This window comes from Denticeps clupeoides, unplaced genomic scaffold (genome assembly GCF_900700375.1).
Source record: "Denticeps clupeoides unplaced genomic scaffold, fDenClu1.1, whole genome shotgun sequence".
Taxonomy (NCBI): domain Eukaryota; kingdom Metazoa; phylum Chordata; class Actinopteri; order Clupeiformes; family Denticipitidae; genus Denticeps; species Denticeps clupeoides.
Genome location: NW_021629710.1, coordinates 122,871 through 143,521, shown reverse-complemented (window position 1 = coordinate 143,521; position 20,651 = coordinate 122,871). Strand labels below are relative to the sequence as shown.

The 20,651-nt window shown below is 42.3% G+C and overlaps 1 protein-coding gene, 22 non-coding genes and 7 pseudogenes across 23 annotated transcripts; all 30 read left to right on the top strand.

The window, feature by feature from the left end:
- Positions 1-234: 234 nt before the first annotated feature.
- LOC114772390 (uncharacterized) lies at positions 235-353 on the top strand (annotated as a pseudogene).
- A 144-nt stretch (positions 354-497) lies between these two features.
- LOC114772418 (5S ribosomal RNA) lies at positions 498-617 on the top strand. The gene has a single exon (XR_003743956.1). It is a non-coding gene; the product is annotated as a 5S ribosomal RNA (ribosomal RNA).
- Positions 618-761: 144 nt separating this feature from the next.
- LOC114772419 (5S ribosomal RNA) lies at positions 762-881 on the top strand. The gene has a single exon (XR_003743957.1). It is a non-coding gene; the product is annotated as a 5S ribosomal RNA (ribosomal RNA).
- Positions 882-1,025: 144 nt separating this feature from the next.
- Positions 1,026-1,144, top strand: LOC114772392 (5S ribosomal RNA). Its single transcript, XR_003743931.1, has one exon. It is a non-coding gene; the product is annotated as a 5S ribosomal RNA (ribosomal RNA).
- A 142-nt stretch (positions 1,145-1,286) lies between these two features.
- LOC114772435 (uncharacterized) lies at positions 1,287-1,405 on the top strand (annotated as a pseudogene).
- Positions 1,406-1,549: 144 nt separating this feature from the next.
- On the top strand, positions 1,550-1,668 carry LOC114772397 (5S ribosomal RNA). The gene has a single exon (XR_003743935.1). It is a non-coding gene; the product is annotated as a 5S ribosomal RNA (ribosomal RNA).
- A 144-nt stretch (positions 1,669-1,812) lies between these two features.
- LOC114772406 (5S ribosomal RNA) lies at positions 1,813-1,932 on the top strand. The gene has a single exon (XR_003743944.1). It is a non-coding gene; the product is annotated as a 5S ribosomal RNA (ribosomal RNA).
- A 145-nt stretch (positions 1,933-2,077) lies between these two features.
- LOC114772427 (5S ribosomal RNA) lies at positions 2,078-2,195 on the top strand. Its single transcript, XR_003743964.1, has one exon. It is a non-coding gene; the product is annotated as a 5S ribosomal RNA (ribosomal RNA).
- A 144-nt stretch (positions 2,196-2,339) lies between these two features.
- Positions 2,340-2,457, top strand: LOC114772432 (uncharacterized; annotated as a pseudogene).
- A 144-nt stretch (positions 2,458-2,601) lies between these two features.
- Positions 2,602-2,720, top strand: LOC114772391 (5S ribosomal RNA). Its single transcript, XR_003743930.1, has one exon. It is a non-coding gene; the product is annotated as a 5S ribosomal RNA (ribosomal RNA).
- A 144-nt stretch (positions 2,721-2,864) lies between these two features.
- Positions 2,865-2,983, top strand: LOC114772405 (5S ribosomal RNA). The gene has a single exon (XR_003743943.1). It is a non-coding gene; the product is annotated as a 5S ribosomal RNA (ribosomal RNA).
- A 143-nt stretch (positions 2,984-3,126) lies between these two features.
- On the top strand, positions 3,127-3,245 carry LOC114772428 (uncharacterized; annotated as a pseudogene).
- Positions 3,246-3,389: 144 nt separating this feature from the next.
- On the top strand, positions 3,390-3,508 carry LOC114772437 (5S ribosomal RNA). Its single transcript, XR_003743965.1, has one exon. It is a non-coding gene; the product is annotated as a 5S ribosomal RNA (ribosomal RNA).
- A 144-nt stretch (positions 3,509-3,652) lies between these two features.
- Positions 3,653-3,771, top strand: LOC114772426 (5S ribosomal RNA). The gene has a single exon (XR_003743963.1). It is a non-coding gene; the product is annotated as a 5S ribosomal RNA (ribosomal RNA).
- Positions 3,772-3,915: 144 nt separating this feature from the next.
- LOC114772442 (uncharacterized) lies at positions 3,916-4,032 on the top strand (annotated as a pseudogene).
- Positions 4,033-4,177: 145 nt separating this feature from the next.
- Positions 4,178-4,297, top strand: LOC114772421 (5S ribosomal RNA). The gene has a single exon (XR_003743958.1). It is a non-coding gene; the product is annotated as a 5S ribosomal RNA (ribosomal RNA).
- Positions 4,298-4,441: 144 nt separating this feature from the next.
- Positions 4,442-4,560, top strand: LOC114772408 (5S ribosomal RNA). Its single transcript, XR_003743946.1, has one exon. It is a non-coding gene; the product is annotated as a 5S ribosomal RNA (ribosomal RNA).
- Positions 4,561-4,703: 143 nt separating this feature from the next.
- On the top strand, positions 4,704-4,822 carry LOC114772414 (5S ribosomal RNA). Its single transcript, XR_003743952.1, has one exon. It is a non-coding gene; the product is annotated as a 5S ribosomal RNA (ribosomal RNA).
- A 145-nt stretch (positions 4,823-4,967) lies between these two features.
- On the top strand, positions 4,968-5,086 carry LOC114772402 (5S ribosomal RNA). The gene has a single exon (XR_003743941.1). It is a non-coding gene; the product is annotated as a 5S ribosomal RNA (ribosomal RNA).
- Positions 5,087-5,231: 145 nt separating this feature from the next.
- Positions 5,232-5,350, top strand: LOC114772403 (5S ribosomal RNA). The gene has a single exon (XR_003743942.1). It is a non-coding gene; the product is annotated as a 5S ribosomal RNA (ribosomal RNA).
- Positions 5,351-5,495: 145 nt separating this feature from the next.
- On the top strand, positions 5,496-5,615 carry LOC114772425 (5S ribosomal RNA). The gene has a single exon (XR_003743962.1). It is a non-coding gene; the product is annotated as a 5S ribosomal RNA (ribosomal RNA).
- Positions 5,616-5,759: 144 nt separating this feature from the next.
- On the top strand, positions 5,760-5,878 carry LOC114772407 (5S ribosomal RNA). Its single transcript, XR_003743945.1, has one exon. It is a non-coding gene; the product is annotated as a 5S ribosomal RNA (ribosomal RNA).
- Positions 5,879-6,021: 143 nt separating this feature from the next.
- LOC114772385 (5S ribosomal RNA) lies at positions 6,022-6,140 on the top strand. Its single transcript, XR_003743929.1, has one exon. It is a non-coding gene; the product is annotated as a 5S ribosomal RNA (ribosomal RNA).
- A 144-nt stretch (positions 6,141-6,284) lies between these two features.
- On the top strand, positions 6,285-6,403 carry LOC114772413 (5S ribosomal RNA). Its single transcript, XR_003743951.1, has one exon. It is a non-coding gene; the product is annotated as a 5S ribosomal RNA (ribosomal RNA).
- Positions 6,404-6,547: 144 nt separating this feature from the next.
- On the top strand, positions 6,548-6,667 carry LOC114772433 (uncharacterized; annotated as a pseudogene).
- Positions 6,668-6,811: 144 nt separating this feature from the next.
- Positions 6,812-6,930, top strand: LOC114772398 (5S ribosomal RNA). The gene has a single exon (XR_003743936.1). It is a non-coding gene; the product is annotated as a 5S ribosomal RNA (ribosomal RNA).
- Positions 6,931-7,074: 144 nt separating this feature from the next.
- LOC114772416 (5S ribosomal RNA) lies at positions 7,075-7,193 on the top strand. The gene has a single exon (XR_003743954.1). It is a non-coding gene; the product is annotated as a 5S ribosomal RNA (ribosomal RNA).
- Positions 7,194-7,336: 143 nt separating this feature from the next.
- On the top strand, positions 7,337-7,455 carry LOC114772422 (5S ribosomal RNA). The gene has a single exon (XR_003743959.1). It is a non-coding gene; the product is annotated as a 5S ribosomal RNA (ribosomal RNA).
- A 145-nt stretch (positions 7,456-7,600) lies between these two features.
- Positions 7,601-7,719, top strand: LOC114772434 (uncharacterized; annotated as a pseudogene).
- Positions 7,720-16,842: 9,123 nt separating this feature from the next.
- Positions 16,843-20,605, top strand: LOC114772383 (Bardet-Biedl syndrome 5 protein homolog). The gene is made up of 12 exons (XM_028965316.1): positions 16,843-17,007; positions 17,190-17,272; positions 17,429-17,494; positions 17,572-17,621; positions 18,355-18,482; positions 18,667-18,802; positions 18,888-18,983; positions 19,081-19,143; positions 19,215-19,349; positions 19,426-19,509; positions 19,721-19,744; positions 19,829-20,605. Exons 1-12 carry the CDS (start codon positions 16,946-16,948, stop codon positions 19,928-19,930), a joined length of 1,029 nt encoding a protein of 342 aa, XP_028821149.1. The 5' UTR covers positions 16,843-16,945; the 3' UTR covers positions 19,931-20,605.
- Positions 20,606-20,651: the final 46 nt, after the last annotated feature.

Genomic DNA, 20,651 nt, shown 5'->3' with positions numbered 1-20,651 from the left:
GTCTCGTCTGATCTTGGAGGCTAAGAAGGCTTGGGCCTGGTTGTACTTGGATGGGAGACCTCCTGGGAATACCAGGTGCTGTAAGTTTTAACTGTTGAAAAAAAATTTTAAATGAAGTTTTTTTTTGTCAATCACTTTTTTAGTTTTTTTCTAAAGTAACTTAAGAGGTATTTCACTCTGTGATATGTTTTCAATTCTAGGTTTCTTAAAGTCCAAGATTTTCAAGCAGAGATTGCTTACGGCCATATCCAGCCCAAGAACGCCCGGTCTCGTCTGATCCTAGGAAGCTAAGAAGGCTTGGGCCTGGTTAGTACTTGGATGGAGACCTCTTGGAATACCAGGTGCTGTAAGCTTTAACTGTTGAAAAACTTTTTAAAATGAAGTTTTTTTGCATCGCTTTGTTAGTTTTTTTCTAAAGTAAGTTAAGAGGTATTTTCACTCTGTGATATGTTTTCAAGCCTAGGTTGTTTAAAGTCCAAGATTTTCAAGCAGAGATTGCTTACGGCCATACCCGCCCAAGAACGGCCCGGTCTCGTCTGATCTCGGAAGCTAAGAAGGCTTGGGCCTGGTTAGTACTTGGATGGGAGACCTCCTGGGAATACCAGGTGCTGTAAGCTTTAACTGTTGAAAAACTTTTTTAAAATGAAGTTTTTTTTGCATCACTTTAGTATTTTTTTCTAAAGTAAGTTAAGAGGTATTTTCACTCTGTGATATGTTTTCAAGCCTAGATGTTTAAAGTCCAAGATTTTCAAGCAGAGATTGCTTATGGCCATACCAGCCCAAGAACGCCCGGTCTCGTCTGATCTCGGAAGCTAAGAAGGCTTGGGCCTGGTTAGTACTTGGAATGGGAGACCTCCTGGGAATACCAGGTGCTGTAAGCTTTAACTGTTGAAAAACTTTTTAAAATGAAGTTTTTTTGCATCGCTTTGTTAGTTTTTTTCTAAAGTAAGTTAAGAGGTATTTTCACTCTGTGATATGTTTTCAAGCCTAGGTTGTTTAAAGTCCAAGATTTTCAAGCAGAGATTGCTTACGGCCATACCAGCCCAAGAACGCCCGGTCTCGTCTGATCTCGGAAGCTAAGAAGGCTTGGGCCTGGTTAGTACTTGGATGGGAGACCTCCTGGGAATACCAGGTGCTGTAAGCTTTAACTGTTGAAATTTTTTTAAAATGAAGTTTTTTTGCATCGCTTTGTTAGTTTTTTCTAAAGTAAGTTAAGAGGTAACTTCACTCTGTGATATGTTTTCAAGCCTAGATTGTTTAAAGTCCAAGATTTTCAAGCAGAGAATGCTTACGGCCATACCAGCCCAAGAACGCCCGGTCTTGTCTTATCTCGGAAGCTAAGAAGGCTTGGGCCTGGTTAGTACTTGGATGGGAGACCTCCTGGGAATACCAGGTGCTGTAAGTTTTAACTGTTGAAAAAAAATTTTAAATGAAGTTTTTTTGCATCGCTTTGTTAGTTTTTTTCTAAAGTAACTTAAGAGGTATTTTCACTCTGTGATATGTTTTCAATTCTAGGTTGCTTAAAGTCCAAGATTTTCAAGCAGAGATTACTTACGGCCATACCAGCCCAAGAACGCCCGGTCTCGTCTGATCTCGGAAGCTAAGAAGGCTTGGGCCTGGTTAGTACTTGGATGGGAGACCTCCTGGGAATACCAGGTGCTGTAAGCTTTAACTGTTGAAAATTTTTTAAAATGAAGTTTTTTTGCATCGCTTTGATTAGTATTTTTCTAAAGTAAGTTAAGAGGTATTTTCACTCTGTGATATGTTTTCAAGCCTAGGTTGTTTAAAGTCCAAGATTTTCAAGCAGAGATTGCTTACGGCCATACCAGCCCAAGAACGCCCGGTCTCGTCTGATCTCGGAAGCTAAGAAGGCTTGGGCCTGGTTAGTACTTGGATGGGAGACCTCTTGGGAATTACCAGGTGCTGTAAGCTTTAACTGTTGAAAAACTTTTTAAAATGAAGTTTTTTTTGCATCGCTTTTTTAGTTTTTTTCTAAAGTAAGTTAAGAGGTATTTTCACTCTGTGATATGTTTTCAAGCCTAGGTTGTTTAAAGTCCAAGATTTTCAAGCAGAGATTGCTTACGGCCATACCAGCCCAAGAACGCCCGGTCTCGTCTGATCTCGGAAGCTAAGAAGGCTTGGGCCTGTTAGTACTTGGATGGCAGACCTCCTGGGAATACCAGGTGCTGTAAGCTTTAACTGTTGAAAAACTTTTTAAAATGAAGTTTTTTTGCATCGCTTTGTTAGTTTTTTTCTAAAGTAAGTTAAGAGGTATTTTCACTCTGTGATATGTTTTCAAGCCTAGGTTGTTTAAAGTCCAAGATTTTCAAGCAGAGATTGCTTACGGCCATACCAGCCCAAGAACGCCCGGTCTCGTCTGATCTCGGAAGCTAAGAAGGCTTGGGCCTGGTTAGTACTTGGATGGCAGACCTCCTGGAATACCAGGTGCTGTAAGCTTTAACTGTTGAAAAACTTTTTAAAATGAAGTTTTTTTGCATCGCTTTGTTAGTTTTTTTCTAAAGTAAGTTAAGAGGTATTTTCACTCTGTGATATGTTTTCAAGCCTAGGTTGTTTAAAGTCCAAGATTTTCAAGCAGAGATTGCTTACGGCCATACCAGCCCAAGAACGCCCGGTCTCGTCTGATCTCGGAAGCTAAGAAGGCTTGGGCCTGGTTAGTACTTGGATGGGAGACCTCCTGGGAATACCAGGTGCTGTAAGCTTTAACTGTTGAAAAATTTTTTAAAATGAAGTTTTTTTGCATCGCTTTGTTAGTTTTTTTCTAAAGTAAGTTAAGAGGTATTTTCACTCTGTGATATGTTTTCAAGCCTAGGTTGTTTAAAGTCCAAGATTTTCAAGCAGAGATTGCTTACGGCCATACCAGCCCAAGAACGCCCGGTCTCGTCTGATCTCGGAAGCTAAGAAGGCTTGGGCCTGGTTAGTACTTGGATGAGAGACCTCCTGGGAATACCAGGTGCTGTAAGCTTTAACTGTTGAAAATTTTTTAAAATGAAGTTTTTTTGCATCGCTTTGTTAGTATTTTTCTAAAGTAAGTTAAGAGGTATTTTCACTCTGTGATATGTTTTCAAGCCTAGGTTGTTTAAAGTCCAAGATTTTCAAGCAGAGATTGCTTACGGCCATACCAGCCCAAGAACGCCCGGTCTCGTCTGATCTCGGAAGCTAAGAAGGCTTGGGCCTGGTTAGTACTTGGATGGAGACCTCCTGGGAAATACCAGGTGCTGTAAGCTTTAACTGTTGAAAAACTTTTTAAAATGAAGTTTTTTTGCATCGCTTTGTTAGTTTTTTTCTAAAGTAAGTTAAGAGGTATTTTCACTCTGTGATATGTTTTCAAGCCTAGGTTGTTTAAAGTCCAAGATTTTCAAGCAGAGATTGCTTACGGCCATACCAGCCCAAGAACGCCCGGTCTCGTCTGATCTCGGAAGCTAAGAAGGCTTGGGCCTGGTTAGTACTTGGATGGGAGACCTCCTGGGAATACCAGGTGCTGTAAGCTTTAACTGTTGAAAAATTTTTTAAATGAAGTTTTTTTGCATCGCTTTGTTAGTATTTTTTCTAAAGTAAGTTAAGAGGTATTTTCACTCTGTGATATGTTTTCAAGCCTAGGTTGTTTAAAGTCCAAGATTTTCAAGCAGAGATAGCTTACGGCCATACCAGCCCAAGAACGCCCGGTCTCGTCTGATCTCGGAAGCTAAGAAGGCTTGGGCCTGGTTAGTACTTGGATGGGAGACCTCCTGGGAATACCAGGTGCTGTAAGCTTTAACTGTTGAAAAACTTTTTAAAATGAAGTTTTTTTGCATCGCTTTGTTAGTTTTTTTCTAAAGTAAGTTAAGAGGTATTTTCACTCTGTGATATGTTTTCAAGCCTAGGTTGTTTAAAGTCCAAGATTTTCAAGCAGAGATTGCTTACGGCCATACCAGCCCAAGAACGCCCGGTCTCGTCTGATCTCGAAGCTAAGAAGGCTTGGGCCTGGTTAGTACTTGGATGGGAGACCTCCTGGGAATACCAGCTCTGTAAGCTTTAACTGTTGAAAAACTTTTTTAAAATGAAGTTTTTTTGCATCGCTTTGTTAGTATTTTTCTAAAGTAAGTTAAGAGGTATTTTCACTCTGTGATATGTTTTCAAGCCTAGGTTGTTTAAAGTCCAAGATTTTCAAGCAGAGATTGCTTACGGCCATATCAGCCCAAGAACGCCCGGTCTCGTCTGATCTCGGAAGCTAAGAAGGCTTGGGCCTGGTTAGTACTTGGAATGGGAGACCTCCTGGGAATACCAGGTGCTGTAAGCTTTAACTGTTGAAAAACTTTTTAAAATGAAGTTTTTTTGCATCGCTTTGTTAGTTTTTTTCTAAAGTAAGTTAAGAGGTATTTTCACTCTGTGATATGTTTTCAAGCCTAGGTTGTTTAAAGTCCAAGATTTTCAAGCAGAGATTGCTTACGGCCATACCAGCCCAAGAACGCCCGGTCTCGTCTGATCTCGGAAGCTAAGAAGGCTTGGGCCTGGTTAGTACTTGGATGGGAGACCTCCTGGGAATACCAGGTCCTGTAAGCTTTAACTGTTGAAATTTTTTAAAATGAAGTTTTTTTGCATTGCTTTGTTAGTATTTTTTCTAAAGTAAGTTAAGAGGTATTTTCACTCTGTGATATGTTTTCAAGCCTAGGTTGTTTAAAGTCCAAGATTTTCAAGCAGAGATTGCTTACGGCCATACCAGCCCAAGAACGCCCGGTCTCGTCTGATCTCGGAAGCTAAGAAGGCTTGGGCCTGGTTAGTACTTGGATGGGAGACCTCCTGGGAATACCAGGTGCTGTAAGCTTTAACTGTTGAAAAATTTTTTAAAATGAAGTTTTTTTGCATCGCTTTGTTAGTTTTTTTCTAAAGTAAGTTAAGAGGTATTTTCACTCTGTGATATGTTTTCAAGCCTAGGTTGTTTAAAGTCCAAGATTTTCAAGCAGAGATTAGCTTACGGCCATACCAGCCCAAGAACGCCCGGTCTCGTCTGATCTCGGAAGCTAAGAAGGCTTGGGCCTGGTTAGTACTTGGATGGGAGACCTCCTGGGAATACCAGGTGCTGTAAGCTTTAACTGTTGAAAAACTTTTTTAAAATGAAGTTTTTTGCATCGCTTTGTTAGTTTTTTTCTAAAGTAAGTTAAGAGGTATTTTCACTCTGTGATATGTTTTCAAGCCTAGGTTGTTTAAAGTCCAAGATTTTTCAAGCAGAGATTGCTTACGGCCATACCAGCCCAAGAACGCCCGGTCTCGTCTGATCTCGGAAGCTAAGAAGGCTTGGGCCTGGTTAGTACTTGGATGGGAGACCTCCTGGGAATACCAGGTTCTGTAAGCTTTAACTGTTGAAAACTTTTTTAAAATGAAGTTTTTTTGCATCGCTTTGTTAGTTTTTTTCTAAAGTAAGTTAAGAGGTATTTTCACTCTGTGATATGTTTTCAAGCCTAGGTTGTTTAAAGTCCAAGATTTTCAAGCAGAGATTAGCTTACGGCCATACCAGCCCAAGAACGCCCGGTCTCGTCTGATCTCGGAAGCTAAGAAGGCTTGGGCCTGGTTAGTACTTGGAATGGCAGACCTCCTGGGAATACCAGGTGCTGTAAGCTTTAACTGTTGAAAAACTTTTTAAAATGAAGTTTTTTTGCATCGCTTTGTTAGTTTTTTTCTAAAGTAAGTTAAGAGGTATTTTCACTCTGTGATATGTTTTCAAGCCTAGGTTGTTTAAAGTCCAAGATTTTCAAGCAGAGATTGCTTACGGCCATACCAGCCCAAGAACGCCCGGTCTCGTCTGATCTCGGAAGCTAAGAAGGCTTGGGCCTGGTTAGTACTTGGATGGGAGACCTCCTGGGAATACCAGGTCCTGTAAGCTTTAACTGTTGAAATTTTTTTAAAATGAAGTTTTTTTGCATTGCTTTGTTAGTATTTTTCTAAAGTAAGTTAAGAGGTATTTTCACTCTGTGATATGTTTTCAAGCCTAGGTTGTTTAAAGTCCAAGATTTTCAAGCAGAGATTGCTTACGGCCATACCAGCCCAAGAACGCCCGGTCTCGTCTGATCTCGGAAGCTAAGAAGGCTTGGGCCTGGTTAGTACTTGGATGGGAGACCTCCTGGGAATACCAGGTGCTGTAAGCTTTAACTGTTGAAAAATTTTTTAAATGAAGTTTTTTTGCATCGCTTTGTTAGTTTTTTTTCTAAAGTAAGTTAAGAGGTATTTTCACTCTGTGATATGTTTTCAAGCCTAGGTTGTTTAAAGTCCAAGATTTTCAAGCAGAGATTGCTTACGGCCATACCAGCCCAAGAACGCCCGGTCTCGTCTGATCTCGGAAGCTAAGAAGGCTTGGGCCTGGTTAGTACTTGGATGGGAGACCTCTTGGGAATTCCAGGTTCTGTAAGCTTTAACTGTTGAAAAACTTTTTAAAATGAAGTTTTTTTGCATCGCTTTTTTAGTTTTTTTCTAAAGTAAGTTAAGAGGTATTTTCACTCTGTGATATGTTTTCAAGCCTAGGTTGTTTAAAGTCCAAGATTTTCAAGCAGAGATTGCTTACGGCCATACCAGCCCAAGAACGCCCGGTCTCGTCTGATCTCGGAAGCTAAGAAGGCTTGGGCCTGGTTAGTACTTGGATGGCAGTACCTCCTGGGAATACCAGGTGCTGTAAGCTTTAACTGTTGAAAAACTTTTTAAAATGAAGTTTTTTTGCATCGCTTTGTTAGTTTTTTTCTAAAGTAACTTAAGAGGTATTTTCACTCTGTGATATGTTTTCAAGCCTAGGTTGCTTAAAGTCCAAGATTTTCAAGCAGAGATTGCTTACGGCCATACCAGCCCAAGAACGCCCGGTCTCGTCTGATCTCGGAAGCTAAGAAGGCTTGGGCCTGGTTAGTACTTGGATGGCAGACCTCCTGGGAATACCAGGTGCTGTAAGCTTTAACTGTTGAAAAACTTTTTAAAATGAAGTTTTTTTGCATCGCTTTGTTAGTTTTTTTCTAAAGTAAGTTAAGAGGTATTTTCACTCTGTGATATGTTTTCAAGCCTAGGTTGTTTAAAGTCCAAGATTTTCAAGCAGAGATTACTTACGGCCATACCAGCCCAAGAACGCCCGGTCTCGTCTGATCTCGGAAGCTAAGAAGGCTTGGGCCTGGTTAGTACTTGGATGGCAGACCTCCTGGGAATACCAGGTGCTGTAAGCTTTAACTGTTGAAAAACTTTTTAAATGAAGTTTTTTTGCATCGCTTTGTTAGTTTTTTTCTAAAGTAACTTAAGAGGTATTTTCACTCTGTGATATGTTTTCAAGCCTAGGTTGCTTAAAGTCCAAGATTTTCAAGCAGAGATTACTTACGGCCATACCAGCCCAAGAACGCCCGGTCTCGTCTGGTCTCGGAAGCTAAGAAGGCTTGGGCCTGGTTAGTACTTGGATGGCAGACCTCCTGGGAATACCAGGTGCTGTAAGCTTTAACTGTTGAAAAACTTTTTAAAATGAAGTTTTTTTTGCATCGCTTTGTTAGTTTTTTTCTAAAGTAACTTAAGAGGTATTTTCACTCTGTGATATGTTTTCAAGCCTAGGTTGCTTAAAGTCCAAGATTTTCAAGCAGAGATTATTTACGGCCATACCAGCCCAAGAACGCCCGGTCTCGTCTGATCTCGGAGGCTAAGAAGGCTTGGGCCTGGTTAGTACTTGGATGGGAGACCTCCTGGGAATACCAGGTCCTGTAAGCTTTAACTGTTGAAATTTTTTTTAAAATGAAGTTTTTTTGCATTGCTTTGTTAGTTTTTTTCTAAAGTAAGTAAAGAGGTAATTTCACTCTGTGATATGTTTTCAAGCCTAGGTTGTTTAAAGTCCAAGATTTTCAAGCAGAGATTGCTCACGGCCATACCAGCCGAAGAACGCCCCCTCTCGTCTGATCTCGGAAGCTAAGAAGGCTTGGGCCTGGTTAGTACTTGGATCGGAGACTGGTACCAAGTGTACCAATGAGCATTCCTTATGTTCGAACATGGTGTTTGTTATGGCTAAACTGCGGCTTGCACAGGTGTCCAATAACAGATCACCACTTCAGTGGTAGATCTGGCGGGCCACTCCTCCCAATCACGTCCTTCCAGGTAATGCTGACACTACTCACGTGAGCATTGAAGTCCCCCAGCAGGACAATGGAGTACTACTGCCACTCATCCCAGGGACTCCAAAAAGGGTGGGTACTCTGAGCTTCTATTTGGTGCATATGCACAAACAACAGTCAGGACCCATTCCCTGACCCAAAGGCACAGGGAAGCTTCCCTCTCGTCCCCCGGGGTAAATCCCAACAAACAGGCTGGTAGTCTTGGGGCTAACAAAACTTCAACCCCAGCCCTCCCCCTCTCACTCGGAGCAACTCCAGCAAAGGAGAGTGTCCAACCTCCCTCAAGGACTTGGGTTCCCGAGCCTATGCTATGTGTGTTTCTTCCATTAAAGATCTTCTAAACAATTCTTTGCCTTACCCTTTACCTAAGACTAATTTGTCATGGGAGAAAAACCAGACAACAAAGCTCCTAGGGCTCATTTGGGCTCTCAAAGAAAGGCGGGAAAACGTATCAAAGAGTGAAAATACCCTCTGACTTACTTTAGTAATAAACTAACAAAGCAATTAAAAAAGTTCAACTTATTTATTAATAGTTATAGCTTACAGCCCCTGGTATTCCCAAGCAGTCTCCCATCCAAGTAAAAAGGCCAAACCCTCCTTAGCTTCCAAGATCAGACGAGTTCTTCGGCTGGTATGGTCGTGAGCAATCCTTTTTTGAAAATGTTTGACATTTAAAGAGAAAAAAAGGGTAGGAAAATAAATCAAAGAGTGAAAATACCCCTTAATGAACTTTAGAAAAAAACTAAAAAGGCGATGTAAATAAGTTCAACTTAAAAATGTTTTCAATAGTTTAAGCTTATTGCACATGGTATTCCCAGGCAGTCTCCCATCTAAGTAATAACCAGACCCAACCCCCCTGACTTACTTTAGGAAAAACAAGCAAAGCGATGTGAAAATCTTCAACTTAAACAATTTTTAAATAGTTAGATCTTACAGAACCAGGCAGTCTCCCATCCAATTACTAACCAGGCCCAACCCTCCTTATCTTCCAAAATCAGAAGAGATTGGCCGTTCTTCGGCTGGTATGGATGTAAGCAAGACTAGCTTGAAAATGTTTGACTTTTAAAAGAAAAAAGAAAAAAAAGGGCTGTAAAACTAATCAAAGATTGAAAACACCCCCTGACTTTCTTTAGAAAAACAAAGCCATGTAAAAAAAAGTTTGAATTTAAAAAAATTTGAACACTTACATTTACAGCATTTATCAGACGCCCTTATCTAGAGCGACTTACAATACTTAAAGCTTACAGCACCAGGTGTTCCCAGGCAGTCTCCCATCCAGGTACTAATCAGTCCCATCCCTGGAGCTGGAGTTTGTGGAATTGCCATAAGCAAGTTTTGCTTGAAAATGTTTTACTTTTAAAGAAATTGCATTGGAACTTCTTACTTTAGTAATAAACTATCAAAAAGACATAAAATAGATCAACTAAAATGTTTAATCATAGTTTAGAGAGGCCTATAGAAGTTGAAAAGGCATTTGCGGAAATGACGTCATCAACAGACAGTTGTATCTATCAGCAATGCCAGATGAGAGGCAGCAGCTGAACAGAATAGAGAATTGTCTGAAGGACATTAAACAGTGGATGCTCATCAGCTTTCTGTTAAACCCTGATATAACAGAAGCTCTCGTACTTGGGTCTCAAGCAGCCAGACTCTGGATCGCCTTTCTATCTCACCAAGTACTGAAGTAAAAGATCTAGTTGTCCCGATTGATACAGACCTCTCATTTGATTCGCATGTAGGATAGCATTCTTTCACCTTAGAAATATTGCAAAATTAAGAAATATCATCTCAATGTATTATGCAGAAAAGTTGGTATATGTCTTTATCACATCATGGTTAGATTACTGCAACGCAATACTGTCTGGATGCTCTAGTAGGTGCATGAGTAAACTCCAGCTAGTTCAGAATGGACATGGACATGGATAAACATGGACAAACATTCAATGACATGAAAAAGGAATGAACACAAGGGGGCAGTTTACATGCACAAGGACAGGCCCATAACACAGACTGGACCCGTAGTCAGAAGGTTGCTGATTTGAATCCTAAGTCGCCAAGGTGCCACTGAGGTGCCACTGAGCAAAGTACCGTACCTACACACTGCTTCCCGGGCACCTGTCATGGCTGCCCACTGCTCACCAAGGGTGATGGTTAAATACAGAGGACACGTTTCGTTGTGTCACTGTGTGCTGTGCTGCAGTATTTCACAATGACAATCACTTCACTTTCAACATGGAGCAGAACAACACCAGTTCTGTACAACTAATGGTTAGTAATGGTGCAACTAGTAAAAAAAACGTCTGTACTCACCAAGCTGTGTGAATATAGCTTCAAGTTTATGTTTTGATAACTGGTCTCTCTCATTAGCCATGCTGGTATAACTGGTCTGTTACTGGTCTCTCTCTTTGGTCACACTGGTGCAATTGGTCTGTAACTGGTCCTTCACATTAACTAGGCTTGAGTAGTTGGTGTGTAACTGGCCCTTCTGCATGCTTCATGCTCGTGTGGGGACGGTGTTTGCTCAGTGGCACCTCGGTGTCATCTTGGCGGATCGGGATTTGAACCTGCAACCAGGTTCAAACCATCGACCGAGTCCACGAAAATGTCGCCGCTGCAGAAGGGGCAAAGTCGCAGACTTTTATTGGCTGTCCGGATTGGGCACAGGTGATGTGTCCAGGTGCCGTCAATCCTGACATACACACAGATAAATCAGCCGCCAATCCACCTAGTATTCTGGTACTGTACTGACACCACAACTAAATAGTAATTGGGCATAATGTTGTCCACCTCCGGCACTCCGTGCATGAGCAGCAGCTTCAGTACCTGCCCTCAATGCTACTGAACCCCACATGCACAAAGTTAGCAGACTCTGACCTGTCTGACCTCCAGAAAATAAACCAAGAGAAAAATAAGATTTACCTGCGGCTGCCTGCTGAGTTGTAATTATCTTTGTGTTGTCAATTTTTGTGCAATCATAGTTTTCATAGATACCGGGAGAGACCTCCATTCTCCTTGAATCAGAAATACACACCAGTCCTTCAGACACCTCTTCCTGAAATAGGAGGTCATTCTCATTCTCGTCTCAAATGTGGTGTGATTTTTTTTTTTATGCCAGAAGTAAATGACACTCTGCATAAGCAATCAGCATCTATGTGTGAATATATGTATAATTTGCAAAATATTAAGAAATGGGCCAGCAAAACCAGGGATACATTTTAGGGACATTTAAGGAAAATATATAGCATCCACACCCGGTGTAAATATTTTCAGGTATTTACCTGAAAAGTAATTACTTTATTTAGAGAGAATATGGTGTGGAAAGTGAGGAATTCAGTACACTTAGCTAGGAAGAATGGAATACAAATACCCTAAACATGCAGTAGTTACAGGGACAGTCCCCCCCTGGAGACACTCAGGGTTAAGTAAGTAAGTGTGATTTGAACCTGGGTCTTTTGGTTCATAGGTGAGTGTGTTACTCACTAGGCTACTAGCACCCCAACAGCACACAAACAATGGAACTTGTGATTCCAGCGTCAAATTCCAGCGTCTTCAAGAATGTCAAACTTTATGAAGTAAAAGATACAAAGTGCTTACATTTACATAACGCCCTTATCCAGAGCGACTTACAGTCAGTAGTGACAGGGACAGTCCCCCCCTGGAGACACTCAGGGTTAAGTGTCCTGCTTGTTGGGATGGTTGTTGTACGGGCTGAATTCTGGGTGACACCGGATGTTACGTTTTGTGAAACCTGTGTTGTTTTCAATAAAGTAGTTTTACGCAACTGTAACAGCGTTAACCGTCCATTCTATTAAGAGTACAGAATAGAATGAAACATGGTGGCAGTGGTGCTTTGTTTTTTGAAGAAGAGCACAGAGATTTATTAGACACAGCGCGAAACTACGTCCGACAGTTATGGTCGAGAGAGCGGAGAGTTCAGGCGCAGCGCGGATGGAAAACTCGTTGGGACTGAGACCGCCAGCAAACCTTTGCTTGGACTCAAATAATCTGGCGAAATCATGGAAAACGTGGAAAGAAGAGTTTATGCTGTATAAAGATCTCACTTTGGCGGATGCCGGCGAAAACGTGAGACTGAAAGTTTTCAGCTATCTCATTGGGGAGACGGGAAGAGAGCTTTGCGAACCCTAATCCCTTCCTCGTCACCGGATCGGACTGTAGACCGACTGATAAGGGCTTTGGAGGAACATTGCAGTCCAAAAGTGAACGAGACAGTGGAAAGGTACCGTTTTTTTGTCAGGAATAAGTTTTCAGAAGAGAACATTGACAAATATGTAACGGACTTAAGAATGCTCGCCAGTACGTGCAATTTCGGCCAGATCAAAGACTCTCTGATCCGCGATAGAATTGTTTGTGGGATAACCAGCTCTGTTTTGAGAGAGAGACTTCTAAGAGAGCAGGATTTGACGTTGGAAAAATGTGTACAAATCTGCAGAGCAACAGAGTTGTCAAGAGAAAACAGCAGAACAATTGAAGGACGAGTGACAGAGGAGGTGCTTGCAGTAAAGCATGCGGTGCGAAAAGATGACGGTAAGAGCACAGTAAACTGCAAGTTTTGTGGAAAAGTACATGAAAGAAGTAAAAAGAAATGTCCTGCATATGGATAAAAGTGCAAAAAATGTGGAAAGGACAATCATTTTGCTGCGTTGTGCAAAACTAAAATGCAGAAAGAAAGGACAGTGCATACCATCACAGAGTCAGATGAGGAAAGTTACGAAGACATCTTGTGTGTAACCGTAGAAACAGTGAACACCGTGACGGAGGATAAACGAAGACCGCCCTCGAAGCTTTTTGCTGCCATGCTCCTGGGAAAAGAACAGGTGAAGTTCCAGTTAGATTGTGGAGCTAGCTGTAATATAATTCCTGCCAACCTGCTAAACTCATCCACACAAATTGAAAAGACGGAGAAAGTGCTGGTGATGTACAATAGAAGCACTCTACAGCCTCTGGGAAAATGTAAAGTCAAATTGCGAAACCCTAGAAACAAGAAATTGTACAGAGTAGAATTCATGGTTGTTGATGAGGGATCTGCAGTGCCACTATTGGGCAGCAGGGCAGTACAGGCCATGAACCTGGTGAAAGTTCAGTATGAAAACATCATGGCTGTGGACAGTATTGTCACAGAGGAGACTGTGAAAGGAGAAATGTGGAGCATGGATAATATCAAGAAAACCTATGCTGATGTGTTCCAGGGAGATGGATGTTTGGAAGGCGTGTATAGGATGGAAGTAGACTCAAAAATAACCCCAGTGAAACTCCCAAAGAGAAGAGTTCCAGTCGCAATGATGGCACCACTAAAAACAGAGCTGAGTGATCTTCATCAAAGAGGGATCATCACACCAGTAGACTGTAGCACAGAATGGATCAGCAGTCTTGTAATTGTCAGGAAGCCATCAGGGAATCTCAGAATATGCATAGACCCAAGGCCACTCAACAGGGCTTTGAAAAGATGTCATTTTCCATTGCCGACAATAGATGACATTCTGCCTGATCTATCGAGAGCAAAAGTATTCACGGTGTGTGACGTAAAAAATGGATTTGTCATGTGACTCTGGATGAGGAGTCAAGCTACATGACCACATTTGCCACACCATATGGCAGATATAGATGGCTGAGGATGCCAATGGGCATCAGTCCCGCACCAGAGGTGTTTCAGAGAAAACTCAGTCAAGCTTTGGAAGGGTTACAAGGCATCTATGTCATTGCCGATGACATCCTGATCACAGGAGAGGGGGAAACCTGGGAAAAAGCAAACCAGGACCATGACGATAAACTAAGAGCATTGTTGAATAGATGTAGAGAAAAGAGCATCAAACTGAACGTAGAAAAGTTTCAACTGAGAAGAAGTGAGGTTCCCTACATCGGGCATTTACTTACTGCAGACGGGCTCAGAGTTGACCCTGAAAAGGTACGAGCGGTCAGGGACATGCCACGTCCAGTAGATGTCAAAGGTGTCCAAAGATTTCTGGGCATGATAAACTATCTCTCAAAGTTTTGTGATCACCTATCAGATGGCTGTGAGATTTTGAGGCAGCTAACTCATAAAGTGGGAATGGTCAGATGTGCATGAGCAAGCATTCACAAAGCTCAAAGACGCCATCACCAAAGCTCCGATCCTCAAATATTATAATCCAGAAGAAACACTGACACTCCAGTGTGACGCATCAGAGACTGGGTTAGGAGCTGCTTTACTGCAGATGGGGTTGCCGATTGCTTATGGAAGCAGGGCATTGACTCCAACAGAAAGGGGTTATGCCCAAATAGAAGAAGAATGCTTAGCCATTGTCTACGGGATGGAAAAGTTCCATCAGTATACGTACGGTCGGAAAGTCACTGTTCATTCTGACCATAAGCCACTGGAAAATATAATAAGGAAACCCCTGCTGAATACCCCAAAACGGCTGCAAAGAATGTTACTTAGACTGCAGAGATATGACATCGAGGTCACATACATCCCAGGGAAGGACATGTTGCTTGCTGACACACTGAGCCGCTCATACTTACCTGAACATGCATCTGGGGACTCAGTAGAAATGGAGATTGAGAGCATAAACATGGTCCATCATATACATATAACAGAAGAAAGATTCAAAGCCATCAGAGAGGAAACAAGTAGAGACAGGAAACTGCAGTCACTCATCAAAGTAATTCAAGATGGTTGGCCAATGAGCAAGACAGACTTACCGAGGGACATTGCACATTACCACTCCTTCCAGGAAGAACTGAGTACCCAAAGTGGAGTTGTCTTCAGAGGAGAAAGAGTAGTAATCCCTGACAATCTCAGAGGTGACATTGTTCAGCGCATTCACTCCTCACATTTGGGGATAGAGGGATGTCTAAGAAGGGCTAGAGAATGTGTTTATTGGCTGGGCATGAATGATCAGATAAAGACTTTTGTAGAAAAGTGTGACATCTGCAGGTCTATGGATGTAAAACAACCAAAGGAGACTCTGTGGTCGCATGAATTACCGAGCAACCCATGGTCTAAGGTAGGAACTGACATATTCACTTTGGACAATAGAAGCTACCTAATCACTGTCGACTACCTCTCTAATTTTTGGGAGCTGGACTATTTACCTGACACAAAATCAACCACTGTCATACAGAAACTGAAAGCTCATTTTGCGAGACATGGCATCCCTGATGTCATTGTTTCAGATAACGGCCCACAATATGCATCAGAAGATTTCAAAAGGTTTAGTAGACAGTGGGAATTCAAACACAAAACATCATCACCTGGATACCCACAGAGCAACGGGATGGCGGAATCAGCAGTGAAGACTGCAAAAAGACTACTGAAAAAGGCAAAAGCTGATGGAAAGGACCCTTACCTCAGCATGCTGGATCAGAGAAACACACCATCACAAGGGATCAAAGCAAGCCCAGCACAGAGATTGTTCAGCAGGAGAACAAGAACTCTGATGCCCATGCACGACAACCTGTTACATCCGAAGGTAGTACACACGCAACAGGGACAGATTGAAAACAGAAAACGGCAAGCTGCATACTACAACAGACATGCAAAGGATCTAGGTGCTCTGCAACAGGGAGACAGAGTCCGTATCCAGCCAGGGGAGCATACCAAAGCTTGGACAAAAGCAACAGTTGTAAAACCCGTGGACCACAGATCTTATGATGTCCAGCTTGACTCAGGGAACATTCTGAGGAGGAACCGGCGACACCTCAGAAAAGACAGAGTCACAACTGCAGAAAACACAAAGCCGGGAACTGGAAATAGTGACCCAACGATGGGAGTCAAGTATGCTCCTGTCGTGGCAGTCACAAAGTCTGGAAGAAAAGTGGTTAGACCCCACTACCTTAAAGACTATATTCAGTAATCAGTCCTCTTGGGGGAATATGGGTTCACCTAAATCTCAGTTCTAATGGGAAATAGAAGAAGAAGGAAAGGGGCTTTATTTTGGGTAGTTTATTAAAAGCTAGAACAGTTACAGAATTGTTGAACTAGCTAACAATGCCAAGACAATACGAACTTGGGGAATGTTTAGTTGATACACAGTGAATTTGAATGCATATATGCTGTTCTGCATTACATTTCCAATTGATCAAATTGTTGTTGATGTGTTCAGTTAATTGGAAAAAAAAAAAAAAAAGAGAGAGGATGTTGGGATGGTTGTTGTACGGGCTGAATTCTGGGTGACACCGGATGTTACGTTTTGTGAAACCTGTGTTGTTTTCAATAAAGTAGTTTTACGCAACTGTAACAGCGTTAACCATCCATTCTATTAAGAGTACAGAATAGAATGAAACACTGCTCAGGGACACGATGGTAGTAAGTGGGGTTTGAACCTGGGTCTTCTGGTTCATAGGCGAGTGTGTTACCCACTAGGCCACTACCACCAAATGCTTCACATGACATGCCAGGTCAGAAATGCATAAAAGATTTTTGACTGGTGCTAATGTTCTGAATGATGCAGAAACAATACAATTAAACAAACAACTCATAATTAAAATTTGATGTAAAAGACATTAGGGCACACACACGCACACATACACACCTTTCACTCAGCCGCCAATCCAGCTAGTATTCTGGTACTGTACTGACACCACAGCTAAATAGTAAGAATATAAAACCCTATTTTTTAACATGAAGTGGATTTCGGCGCTCCGTGCATTTTGGCCCGCTTGGCTTCCCGTACTTCCCCCGGACGTTGCCATGGTGCGGCCGGCGCTCCGTGCATTTTGGCCCGCTTCGCTTCCCGTACTTCCCCCGGACGTTGCCATGGTGCCGCCGGCGGCTTCGCCGGATTAGGGTCGCTTGCGGCGTCGTCGCAGCAGTTTTATCGAGGAGGACCATGGCGTCTGTGCTGGATGCCCTGTGGGAGGACCGCGACGTTCGGTTCGACATCACCCCGCAGTAAGCGCCGCCGAAACTCGGCTGATTTCACATCGGTCGCTATTATTATTATATTAAAAACAACGTCAGCAGCACTCATGACAGGTTCATAACTGCCATGTGTGCATACAGTGGACGTGCAGATTTCACGTTGTCTCATGATAATTTGAAGCATTCATTTGAAATAAAATTTCGACTTTTAGGCAGATGAAAACAAGGCCCGGAGAGGTCCTTATTGACTGCCTTGATTCGATTGAAGACACAAAGGGGAACAATGGTGACAGAGGTGAGATTAGATGGATCTGGGATTGCCACAGTCTCCCACTGATCTGTCTAGAGGGCAGATTCATTTCAACGTACATTCATCATTTGTCTGTCGAAAGTAAGGAAGTGCATGATGCACAGTTTGAGTGTTTTGCTCTTGTGCACGTTGCTTTTCCAGGCCGACTGCTGGTGACGAACTTGAGGATCATTTGGCATTCGGTCGCCCTGCCAAGGGTCAATTTGTGTAAGTGTCTGAGCCGCAAGAACAAGTCAAGTTATTTCAGAAAAAGGATGTGAGTGACATGATGCCTTTTATTTCAGCTGTGGGATACAACTCAATCATCAACATTACCACAAGGACGGCTAATTCTGTAAGATCTTTCTACATTTACATTTACATTTAAGGCATTTGGCAGACGCCCTGTTCCAGAGCGACCTACAACGTAATTTCAAGTTACCATCGATGAAGAGATCAATTCCGGTTCACTAGGACCCCAACTATGAATACAATCCCTCTACCCACTCCGCTGTAGATTCTGTACACAAGTTCAACAAGGTTACAAGTTCATCTAAATATTCTTTAAAGAGGAAGGTCTTGAGCTGCCGTTTGAAGTTGCTCAGTGACTGAGCTGTTCTGACCTCGAGGGGAAGTTCATTCCACCACAGAGGGGCCAAGATGGAGAAGAGTCTAGATGAGCGTCTTGCTTTTACCTTCAGAGATGGAGGGACCAGGCGAGCAGTACTGGAGGCTCGGAGTATACCAGGGGCAGTGTGAGGTGTAATAAGGGCTGTGAGGTAGGATGGTGCAGCTACTGGGAGCCAGTGGAGGGAACAGCAGAGGGGCGGTGTGGAGAACTTGGGAAGGTTGAAGATCAGTCGTGCTGCTGCATTTTGTATTAGTTGTAGAGGTCGGATGGTACATAGTGGTAGACCAGCTAGACGAGATGTCGGTTAGACATGCAGAGATTTTGGAAGCAGCAGAGAAGAGGAGTTGTGTGTCGTCGGCATAGCAGTGGTAGGATAATCCATGTGAGGAAATTCTGTAAGGTGTTTCCTTTTTAAAATCAATTCTTACACTGACTTAGTTTTCTGCCTTTTTTTAAGAAATTGAGGGGACAGACGGAAGCTCTCTACATTCTGACCAAGTGCAATAATACAAGATTTGAGTTCATCTTCACCAGTGTGGTACCAGGCAGCCCGAGGCTTTTTACTTCGGTCCTTGCTGTCCATAGGTAGGTTTGTCAGTTTGATCCTTTATTAGTCCCACAAGTGGGAAATTTACAACAAAATCCTAATCCATGCACAATCCATCACTCTGTGCATCCCCTGTTCAAACATTTTAGGTAGTGAGATAGGGATCAAAGTGTACTTACTGGTTTCTAAAATTTGGGGGCTTTTCTCTGTTGTCTCTTTCAGAGCTTATGAAACGTCTAAAATGTATCGGGACCTGAAGCTACGAGCAGCGCTCATCCAGAATAAGCAGCTGCGGCTTCTTCCCCAGGAGCAGGTCTACGACAAAATTAACGGAGTCTGGAATTTATCCAGTGACCAGGTACCCAGGTGACAGTATGCAGCGTAAAAAAGACTTCATCTGCACTACCTGCTCCTCTAACTCGATGCAACTGGATGTCTTGCAGGGCAACTTGGGAACGTTTTTCATCACTAATGTCCGGATTGTATGGCATGCAAACATGAACGAGAGCTTTAACGTCAGCATTCCCTACCTGCAGATTGTATGTATTTCCTCCACATTCTCTTATAGTTTGTTGCTTTTGTTACAACTTACCAATAAGTTAACTGCATAGCACTTTATTTCTTTGCTCCTCTAAGCGTTCCATCAGAATAAGGGATTCTAAGTTTGGTTTGGCATTGGTGATAGAGAGCTCTCAGCAGGCAAGTATTGGCATTACAATATCACTTTATTATAATATTAGATTTTTAAAAATCTTTTTTTATACTTGCAGACCGGAGGATATGTACTTGGCTTCAAGATTGACCCCATGGACAAGTTACAGGATGCTGTGAAAGAGATCAACTCATTACACAAAGTTTACTCCGCCAATCCAATTTTCGGGGTAGATTATGAGATGGAGGAGAAGGTAGGGTTGAGATGATGGAAATCTGTCGCCCTGAACGTTCCGCGGATTTTGATGTTTTCTCCTGCTGCCATCTCAGCCGCAGCCACTGGAGGAGCTGACGGTGGATCAGCCTCCAGATGATGTGGAGATCGAGCCAGATGAGCAGACTGATGCTTTCACTGTGAGTCACTCTCTGTTCCTGACCCTCCCTGTTTCACTTGGGAATCTTTCAGTTTGTCTTTCACACACCTCAAAATAGCAAGTTGCAAATCCACGTTCCATAATGTTCTGTAAACATTGAAATGACGTTGCCTGGTTGCAACCATGCAGCTGTCTGATCATTACATGCACGCCATGGTTAAAAGGTTTTTAATTCGTTTTTTCTTTTTAAGGCCTACTTTGCAGATGGAAACAAGGTAAAGTCATCACGCCGCCATTCCCAGAAGAATGAAGATGAAGAATGTGGTGATTATAATGGAATTCATTTGTTTCCCCTTAAGCAACAAGACCGGGAGCCGGTGTTCTCCGAGGAGCTGGGCATTGCCGTGGAGAAACTGAAGGACGGTTTTACTCTTCAGGGACTCTGGGAGGTCATGGGCTGAAGAACAGAAATTTCAGAAGCGCTACAGTGATATTAATAAAGCCGTTTCATTTTCTTCTATCTTTATTTATGCTGCCTTGCATAGTAAAATGTGTGTTTTATTTTATCAGGCTGTAGTGTGATATGGATGTATATAAACTTGGAAAGTTTTAGCAAAGCAGAGTAATTTATATTTTGTAATGTATTGGCTTATGGAAAATATTATTAATTAGTATTATAAAATTACGTGAGACGTACAGTATTGAATGGGCTGTTTTATCTGTGGTTAAGCTGCTTGCTGTCAATATCGTGCGAGTTGAGTACAGTGGACAAGTGGTCACCTGTCACAGTGGCAGCTGCTCTTTAACCAAAGCCTTTGAAGGTCAGATTGCAGGAAACCAACTCATATTTAAATATAACGATTGACTATTGTACTGCTCTTCACAAATGCACCACCAGACAGCTGCAAACACGTACCTCTAGTTCTCTTACTCCCTGCCTGACTTAAAAATAATATAGTGCCGAAATATTACGGACATATGTCCTGTAGGTCTCATAGGTCAGTTGGACCAAGTCATCTCATGGTACGCAGAGTAGAGACTAGAACTAGAGAAATGGATTTAGTTACCATGTTGTCCACTTTTCAGACCTTCTACTCAGAATCTTTATTAAAACTGTTTTACATGATTTACTTAAATTATATTTTGAGCCTTTTCTGTACTGTATGTATGTTTATTTTAATG

What these genes read in the sequence shown, in the direction of transcription:
- LOC114772383 (XM_028965316.1), top strand. Translation starts at nt 16,946, where the DNA reads ATGGCGTCTGTGCTGGATGCCCTGTGGGAGGACCGCGACGTTCGGTTC. An exon ending in TCGGTCCTTGCTGTCCATAG is followed by an intron (nt 18,483 to 18,666) that starts GTAGGTTTGTCA and finishes TGTCTCTTTCAG; the next exon opens with AGCTTATGAAACGTCTAAAA. An exon ending in TGATAGAGAGCTCTCAGCAG is followed by an intron (nt 19,144 to 19,214) that starts GCAAGTATTGGC and finishes TTATACTTGCAG; the next exon opens with ACCGGAGGATATGTACTTGG.